Source organism: Rhizopus delemar, genomic scaffold (assembly GCF_000149305.1).
Source record: "Rhizopus delemar RA 99-880 supercont3.10 genomic scaffold, whole genome shotgun sequence".
NCBI lineage: Eukaryota > Fungi > Mucoromycota > Mucoromycetes > Mucorales > Rhizopodaceae > Rhizopus > Rhizopus delemar.
In genome coordinates this window covers 70974-80581 of record NW_027137836.1, presented here as the reverse complement: position 1 = coordinate 80581, position 9608 = coordinate 70974, and the positions used below count along the sequence as shown (strand labels likewise).

Genomic DNA, 9608 nt, shown 5'->3' with positions numbered 1-9608 from the left:
GAAAGTGACCTGACATAGTGGGTTTCTTCATCATATTCAAGATTAAAGCTTTTCAAAGCAAGAAGATACTAATTTGCTACGTTTTGGAACTGCTTAAATTTGCTGCATCGCTCTGCTATGACTGCGTAAACATCGTCAGAGCTCATGTCAGTTTTAAAAAATAGACTGTAGAAATTTTAATAGGGTTCAAATTAATAGGGACCATAAAGTGACATCCTCACCAAAGGTATTAAATATTTAACTCCGACCTGTTAATGTTAATCTAATACTCCTCTACCGTTGGGTTTGCTCTTACTGTACACGAAGACAAAAACTTTAAGTTTTTCAAATCATCTTCATTTACTGTGGAATCTCGTGAGTTTATTTTGAGAAAAGATGGAAAGACAAAAGTACGTATAGTTGCAACTAAAATGATGGATGATACCTTGTCACTCAGGCTTGCAGTGAGCAAAACAAAGGCAATTATTTACGTGTAGTTCCTGAACAATAAAGAATTTATTTTAAATGCATTGTGTTTGACTCTGATAGGTTTAGAGGGTAGTAAAGAAAGGAAACAAAGAGAGTTTTAAAAACTGATCATCTTGTGTTGCCCTTTTTTTAGAGAATGATGCGATATCTCATTTTATGAAAGCAATATAATGCAAAGATTCTTTTTTTAAAAGCAAATTACCAAATAAAGAGTTCTTTCAGTTCTACTGTCCTTTGTACCGGCGTAGAAATAAAAAAAGATTGGGTGATTGATCAAAAACTGATCCAAAATAACGCGATTTAACAAATAAATAAATTTTATTGGACAAAAAAACAATTTTAACATAATTTGATTGGTCAATGGAGGGTGGCTTCAATTGATGCCATAAAAAAAAAGTCAATAAATAGTTCGCATAGCTACTACAGAATTTTTTTTTTCATTCCATTTTTAAATTATCATACAAAAAAAAATGAGCGAGACTTTCCTCTTTACTTCTGAATCCGTTGGTGAAGGTCATCCTGGTAAGTATATAAAATAGAATTAAAGAGACCAATAAAGATATTCATCAAATATTGTAGACAAGATTTGTGATCAAGTCTCTGATGCTATTTTGGATGCCTGTTTGGCTCAAGACCCCATGTCTAAGGTTGCTTGTGAAACTGCCGCCAAGACTGGTATGATCATGGTGTTTGGTGAAATCACTACCAAGGCCAACCTTGACTATCAAAAGATCATCCGTAACACCATCAAGCAAATTGGCTATGATAGTTCCGAAAAGGGTTTTGACTACAAGACCTGTAACGTCTTGGTTGCTATTGAACAGCAATCTCCTGATATTGCTCAAGGTCTTGTTCAAAAGTCTTTCAACATTGAAGATATTGGTGCTGGTGACCAAGGTATCATGTTTGGGTAAAGTACATTTAGATATAAACATAGAAGCCATACAATTAATACAAATATTTAGTTATGCCACTGATGAAACTCCCGAAATGATGCCCTTGACCTGTGTTCTCTCTCACAAGCTCAACAGCCGTATGTCTGAACTTCGTCGTGATGGTACTCTTGGTTGGTTGCGTCCTGATTCCAAGACCCAAGTTACCATTGAATACAAGAATGAAAATGGTGCCATGGTTCCTCTTCGTGTAGACACTGTTGTCATCTCTGTTCAACACGCTGCTGAAATTGAAACTGAAGACCTTCGTAAGGCCTTGATGGAACATGTCATCAAGCCTGTTATCCCTGAACACCTCTTGAAGGATACCATCTACCACTTGCAACCCTCTGGTAAGTTCATCATCGGTGGTCCCCAAGGTGACGCTGGTTTGACCGGTCGTAAGATTATTGTTGACACTTATGGGTAAGTTAAACAAGAGGAAAGAGAGAGTGTGTGAAAAGAATTTATACCACAAATTCTTTTTAAACAAATCTCTTTAAAAAAAGTGATGAATCTGTGTTCTAACCCATCTCTTATGATAGTGGTTGGGGTGCTCACGGTGGTGGTGCTTTCTCTGGTAAGGATTGGTCCAAGGTTGACCGTTCTGCTGCTTACACTTCCCGTTGGATCGCCAAGTCATTGGTTAACGCCAAGCTCTGTCGTCGTGCTCTTGTTCAACTTTCTTATGCTATTGGTGTTGCTGAACCTCTTTCCATCTTTGTTGATACTTACGGTACCTCTGAAAAGTCTCAAACTGAATTAGTTGAAATCATTCGCAACAACTTCAACCTCCGTCCTGGTGTCATTGTCAAGGAACTCGACCTCTTCAAGCCCATCTACCAAAAGACTGCTGCTTACGGTCACTTTGGTCGTGAAGAATTCACCTGGGAACAACCCAAGGAACTCAAGTTTTAAGTTTCTTCAAACTATGTTATATAGTCTCTTTATTTAATTGTTAGATATCTTTTTTTGTTTTATATTTTCCTTCATCATCTCTCCTACCTCTATCCATATAATAAACATACAAAAAAAATCGTTGGTTGTAATTTAACTTTAGAAAGTGAATATGAACAAAGTGATATAAGATGAAAATTTGGTTTTATAAACTGAACTACAAATCTATCTACACGTAAAAAGCATAGTGGTGGATCAAATTGGTTTTTTATTTTTTTATTTTTCTCAACCAGTAAATGAAATATTAGTCCTTGGTCTACCGATTCTAGTTCCTTTTGTCTTCTTTACAGGCGTCGATGCACCGCTTGACTCGTCTTCCAAAAATGTATCTTCACCAGCACTAAAAAGTCGATCTACATTGGATGGGCTAAGAGCAGGCGTTGAATCATCACCCATAGCTCGTTTCGATTTTTTAGTAGGCTTCTTCTTTTGCGTTTCATCCTCTTCCGCTTTTCGTTTTAATTGCTGCTGCAATTTGTCATCTAGTTCTTCATCATCCAACAACAACGATACAATTTCTCTTGGTTTGAAATCAACTTGTCTGAATTCACCACCAGAAATAACTACCTTTTGAATCTATACACACCATGTGTGTTTAATAAACAACATAAACCTATCCTTTAATATACTACTTACTTCATCTTTCTGTTTAGCTCTTTGGAGGATTCTTTCTTCAATCGTATTCCTTGTGATCAAACGGTATACTGTTACTTGTTTTGTTTGTCCTAAACGATGAGCTCTGTCCATCGCTTGCTGATCCACTGTAGGATTCCAGTCGCTGTCATAAAAGATAACTGTATCTGCAGCAGTCAGATTAATACCTAAACCACCAGCTCGCGTACTAAGCAAAAAAATGAAAATCTCAGGTCTTGTCTGCCAATCTTGCACCATATCACGTCTATCAGATATTTTAGATGAACCATCCAAACGAAGATATTTGTATTGTTTATAGGCAATGTATTCTTCAAATAAATCAATCATCTTTGTCATTTGAAAGTAGACAAGACAACGGTGATCTTCTGATTTCAATTTTTCTAATAATTTATCCAGTGTAGCTAATTTTCCAGAGTCTAAAATCACATCCTTCATGGCTAAATATAGATATATAAGTGAATTCTATACGTGTTTACCGCAAAAAAAAAACTTACATGGCACCTTCATTGATGAGAACCCATGCCCTGAAGCGGGAACTGTCATAATTCCAGATTCTGATGTTCGTACGACAGTAGATAGATTAGCAGCTTGTTCAGGAGCCAGTTTACTGATGTACTTGTCAGTACCAAAGAAACATGATCGTGTGTTCATATTAAACAGTGTATCTTGCTTTTCACGCAGGAATGAAATATCATCACAAATAGCATCTACAGGCACTGCTTTAACCTATAACAGAAATAAAATAAGCACACAATTATATAAAAAGCAAAGAGAAAACTTACAGCAGGTGAATAGCATTGACCAAAGAGACGAGTCTGATGTATCATCTTGTCTGAGATATGGGTCAATTCGTCTAAAGCTGAACCGGGAGTGATGGTGAAGGGTGAAGTAGGTGAATTTGTGTCTGATATCAAAAACATGGCAAAAGTATTGCTAGCTGAAGTAGGATCTTGTTGATAAAAGCTTCTTCTTGCGCGGTGCTCTCGTTTAGACAAATGATCAACCCATCTTTCTACTAAGCTGCCTCTTGACAAATAACTAGCTTCATGCGGTGATACATCTACAAATCTCAAGAATGAAAATCCTGCATCTTTAAAATATATTTAGTATGTCGGTGCATGTATCCCTAAAGTTTCATTTCTTTACCTGCTTCATTTGAGAATTGAGATTGATAAATGTATTCACTATCCCAGATATTCATCAAATTATCCAAGTATTTTGTATCAAATCCTGCTCTTGTATGGGGCCCAACTGTCTTTAAAATGCCTCCATCACGATAAAGTCTTTTGGGAATATGAAATTTGATGGGACTTGTAGAAGAGTAAGGACAATAGAGTGTGGTTTCTTTTGATAAATGCCCCGAGTCACTAAAGTTACAGAACGATAGTGGAGCTTGAACATCACCACGTTCAAATAGCTCGGGGTGATTACATACTTTTCTGAACTGCATCACCAAATTCATCAAACTATCCATACTTTCATTATCTCCTAATGAAGTGGCTTTCTCAAGTAATTCAGAAATAGAAATCTTTTCTTTGAGACCACGGTATAAAGCCTTTTGTCTTGCAGTCAATTCACAAAATACTTCAACTTCAATCTATCACAATCATCTAAGTATCTCTAACTTTTTTCTTAAAAAAAATTTTTACCTTTTCACCTAGTTCATGTTGAACATTTCGTTTGATACGACGCAACATGAAAGGTTTTAGGATCATATGAAGTCGACGAAGTTGATGTTCATTTAATGAGCCCTTGTTTTCAGCATGGCTTTCAATATCCTTTGAGAACCATTCACTAAATTCTTCATGTGAGTCGAACAATGTCGGCATGATAAAGTGGAGCAACGCCCAAAGCTCTTGCATACTGTTTTGAATAGGAGTACCCGTGAGCAGTAGACGGTTACGGCAGTGGAAACTAAGCAGCTGCTTCCATCGAGCACTGGCTGAGCTCTTGATCGCTTGCGCTTCATCCAAGATCATGTATTGCCACTTGACACGTTGGAAATAGGTGACATCAGTCAGGATGAGCTGATAACTGGTAATGACAATATGGAACGGTGCATCCTTGCCATAGAGTTGTTTTCGGCTCCAAAATTGACGTAAAGTTTTACGATCTTTAGGATTACCCCAATATGGAAGTGCCTGGTGCGTAAATAGAGTGAGTAAAGCAAAAAAAAAAAAAAAAAAAAAAAATAGATAATAATTGTTTTACCCTAAATTGAGGAACAAACTTTGTAAACTCTTGCTGCCAATTGTGTAGTGTAGAAGCAGGCGCAATCACAAGAAAAGGACCCCAAATGTTGTGAACTTCAGCAAGGTAAGCCAACAAGGAAATTGATTGAACAGTCTGTACGATTGAATGGATATTAATGGATATTTCTGTTAGCTAATACATGTACGCTACCTTTCCCAAGCCCATTTCATCAGCAAGAATACCGTTGATGCCTTGTTCATATAAATTAGCAAGCCAGCTAAGACCCTTGATTTGATAACTCTTCAGTTGACACATGAGCATGTTGGGCTGCTTGACCTCAGGTCCAGATCCCATACTGGATGGTTCTTGAAAGTTCATATCATCCAGTGCCATGCTTACATCATCACCAGCAGCGATACGTCTTTCACGAGCGCCTTGGTCAAATTCTCTTGTCTTTTCGCGCTGTTTGGCCAAAGCATTTTGTGCGCTTAGCCTGGCCTTTTCTTTCAATACGGCCTCATCTTCCTCGTCAAAATCAACCGTTCCGATATCTGTAACACCAGATTTCTCGTCGAGCTCATCTTGAGGCAAGACAGGTGCGAGAGGTGTAGACAGACCAGAAGGTGCAGGTTGTGCCGTTTCTTCATCTTCTTCAGTATCTTGCTTGATCTTTCGTCCAATAAAGTGACTGTACAATTCTGTTTGGGTGATCAAAAAGTTCAATTTACGTGCTTGTCTCTGAGCTTCTCTACGTTCTTCTTCTTGCTTTAACCGATCAAGAGCTTCCTTTTCTGCTTTCTTTCGAAGTTCACGTTCTTCTTTTTCATTCTTCTTCCAGAAAAGTAACATTTCCTTACTGACACGCTTGGCTTTATTTTGCAAATCACGATTGGCTCGACCACCATTTGTAGCAGCACGACGGACTTCCTTTTGACAATATTGGGCTACCTTTTTACAATTACCTGACCGAGTAGCTTGAACACGAGATAATATACGATTCATCTAACAAAAAAAATACTTTAGTCTTCTAAAAAAAAGAAAGGTAATAATATCATCATCTACTCTTGGAATGTCTTTCTTGACTATGTTTGCCCAAACTTGCTTTCTTTCCATTTCGACCTTACGTTCACCAGTATGTCTCATGTCATGGAAATCAATATCTGAATCTGAAGAGTGCTCAACCATATCATCATATCCATTGTATTTTGATTTTCTACGATTCTTGGCCTTTATCTTTCGCTTAAGCACTTCACCCTTTGGCATACGAGTACCGTATCGTTTTTCATACAGCTGCTCTAGACCTTCTTTCATTTTACCACGGGTTGCCTACTCTAAAGATGAGTGATATTGTTTGTTTGCCTCCTGTTGGACTTACAGCAAGCTTCTTTTCATATTCTTCAATCACTTGTTTTCCTCTCTTGTGGTTATTAAGCATGAATTGTAACATTTCTTCCTTATGAACCAAAAAAACTTCATTATCTTCATCATCATCAGACATGAGATTTAATTCTTCACGAATCATATCAGCACGAGATTTAGTGGCCGTATTGACTTTTTCAACGTCACTAAAATCATCATCCATAGATGATTCGCTGTCTTCGCTTTGTATCACCTTTGGCTGTCACAGTAAAACTGTTATGAAAGAGGCAAAGGAAAAAAAAAGCATGCAATGGACTTACCTTTATATCAAAGTGAGTATCCAAAACAGCATCGGTAGCAGTTGTTGCTGTGGCCGTAGTAGATGTTGCAGCAGGATAAATGGTAGGGTGATCCTCATTATCTGTGTCTGTATCCGCCATTTCATATTTTTCTTCATAATTATCATCATTATTTAATAAATTTTGTATACCGTTATTTCGTCGTTGTGAATTGTTTTCGTTATTATTAGGCAATGTGTTATCTGTATGAACTGGACTTATTGCGGCAGCAGAAGCGGCTGGTCTCTCTGAATTGTTATCCGAAGAAAGTAATTGCGATATAGACATGATAGGAGGAATCACTGGTTGGTTGTTATTACTGTTACTACGCTCCTATAGACATTGATAGTCAGTATCTCAACAAGACATTCTCTTTTGTTATTTACGTAGTTTGATGAAGCATAAGGTCCTTCTGCGGTCTATAAAATAAGACATTGTTAAATTAGTTTTACTCTTCTCTTATCATATCATTATTATATAGTAATACAGTTAGATAATGGCCAACGTTGCTGTTGCTGCGAATAGGATCATAAGGAATATTGGGTTGTGGCTGACGAGAATAAGGATACTCCACCGATTCATATCGATGTATATTCTAATATTAAACAAGTTTTGTTTTAGTGTCTGTCTTTATTTATTTATTTTCTTTACTTGTCCCCAAGATGGTGGTGGTTGTGGTGGTGATTGTGAATAAGTGGTGGATGAACTAGTAGCACTGTAACTATTTGCTGGATAGTCTCTTGGAGGATGAGCATTCATAGGGTAATAAGGTCTGTAATTTTGACCATATCTATTATTATATTCCCATTCCTCTGCTGAACTACTAAATCTTCGTTGTTCAGGTTGTGCCTGTTGAGATTGATTAGGTTGATCAAACGCCATGCATACAAATTGCTTTTTAGTAAATCCTTCTTTCTTTTTTTTAAGCTAAAAAAAATTGGAAGGGAAAAAAAGTGAAAAAAAAAGTTTAAGCGCGCCTTTTTTTTTTGGTGGTCTCTTAAAACCTCTTTGGAAGTGTTTATTTTTTTTCATGGTACTTTTTTTTTTTCGCTTTTTTAATTTTGTAACGAATTACAATATTTCTATGAACGATTGAGACAAATCCGAATTTTTTAGACCTCTCATAATTTTTTTTAGACACTTTAAAGTTTTTTAAGACCGTTTTCCTTGAAATCTGAAGACAATACGATGGTCTTCATTATAGTCCCGCAGGAGACCCTCTTTCAGCATACGATGACAATTCTGGTGAAATAAACTTTGGCGATTTCGGAACAAAATTTGGTTTGTTATTGCATTTATAAAAGTAAGCACTTAAGACACTCCAAGTGAATATTAATCAAAACACACTGCTTACACTTCTTGCGTGGTAAATAAACTTGGTAGTCCTTAAAAGTCGCATGCCATCATCTCCGGATCCTTTTTTCGATCGATAGCTAGGTTTTTTTTAAAGTACTTTCTCAAGCAAAGCTTTAGACTAGGCGTCTTCTTTGTCTTCATTAAATGTAATGTTGTAAATACCATGTCCACTGTCCTTTGTTCTACTCTCTTGTTTAATAGGCAGATTGATGTGCTTGTCTCAAAGCTTAAGCTTCTAAATTCACAAGTTATGGATTATTATGTTTTCTCAAGAACCTTTGTTTTCAATTCGTTTTCGCTCAATTTTATTAAACTAAATCCAACAAACGCTTTCAGTGCCGTGTCGCAGCCTTTCCCCTCCCCTTTTATATCAAGCTTCTTTTTTAATCGACGTTACGATCAATAGCAGAAAGCAAATAAGTTTTTTTTTTCTTTCCTTCACACATTTATTTATCATGTATGAGTTGATTTGAATTAATTTCTCTGCAAGGAGACAAGTTTCTAGTTCTCTTCTGTCCTTTCTGACAACAAATCAAGCAGTAAAATGAACATTAGCGATATGAATAACTCTCATCATGAGCAAGCTTTTTTTTTTTTACCATAAAAAGGGGATTTATCTTCTGTTTAACTGTGAAACTTATTTCTTTGTTGGCAACGAGGTGTAGTCAATAAACATGCGAATTGATGTCTTTATGAAACTTACAGCAGGTTAAGAAAAGGGGCTGCTGGTAGTCATCTTCCAGTTAAAAAGATAATGATTGATTACAGCCAGACTGAGACATATATACTATTCGTAAAGTGTTGGGGAATTAGCCAGTAGCTACCGTACTATTAGGATACGAAGAGAATATATAAAAGCACATGAAATCAGATATCAAAGTTATTAATTCTACAATAGGCATATGCTACAACCAGAGCCATTTTGAATACAATGATTATGTAATCAATTTCGATTCTTTTAAAGTGAATTCCAGGAAAGAGTCCTTGGTCTTTTTTAGTTATTGCTGTGAAAAAACAATTGTGGATCCATTTCTGTAGAAAACACACTTCTTTATTACCAATATTTATATAGAATCATATCATAATCAGTTAAACTCGTATTAATTTGGTCACATTGGATATACAATTGTGAATAGAACGGTCTATATTCTTTTACAAGTTATGTAATTGACTATCGAAAAGATGCTGTACGTGTTCAATTTGATTCGGAAAGGAATATTTTTATCTATGGAAAAAAAAAGAGATTCATTTAAACAAATATATTATTTATAAATGATTGAGACCACTTTGAGCACACAATGTCTTTTAACTAATCTTTTTAAGCAGGGTCCGATCAATAAGGAAAAAGCAA

General features: G+C 36.3%; 2 protein-coding genes across 2 annotated transcripts; one reads left to right on the top strand and one right to left on the bottom strand.

Annotated features, from left to right (window-relative positions):
- Window positions 1-938: 938 nt before the first annotated feature.
- Window positions 939-2447, top strand: RO3G_11987 (S-adenosylmethionine synthase; the record flags this gene model as incomplete). Its single annotated transcript, XM_067666571.1, has 4 exons — window positions 939-981; window positions 1048-1378; window positions 1434-1826; window positions 1946-2447. 4 exons carry the CDS (start codon window positions 939-941, stop codon window positions 2316-2318), a joined length of 1140 nt encoding a protein of 379 aa, XP_067522672.1. The 3' UTR covers window positions 2319-2447.
- Window positions 2448-2641: 194 nt separating this feature from the next.
- Window positions 2642-7660, bottom strand: RO3G_11986 (uncharacterized protein; the record flags this gene model as incomplete). Its single annotated transcript, XM_067666570.1, has 15 exons — window positions 2642-2697; window positions 2750-2933; window positions 2994-3448; window positions 3506-3737; window positions 3794-4101; window positions 4158-4608; window positions 4661-5152; window positions 5223-5357; window positions 5415-6178; window positions 6329-6530; window positions 6580-6822; window positions 6884-7234; window positions 7288-7320; window positions 7389-7496; window positions 7553-7660. The coding sequence occupies 15 exons, from the start codon at window positions 7658-7660 to the stop codon at window positions 2642-2644; spliced, it is 4122 nt and encodes a 1373-aa protein (XP_067522671.1).
- Window positions 7661-9608: the final 1948 nt, after the last annotated feature.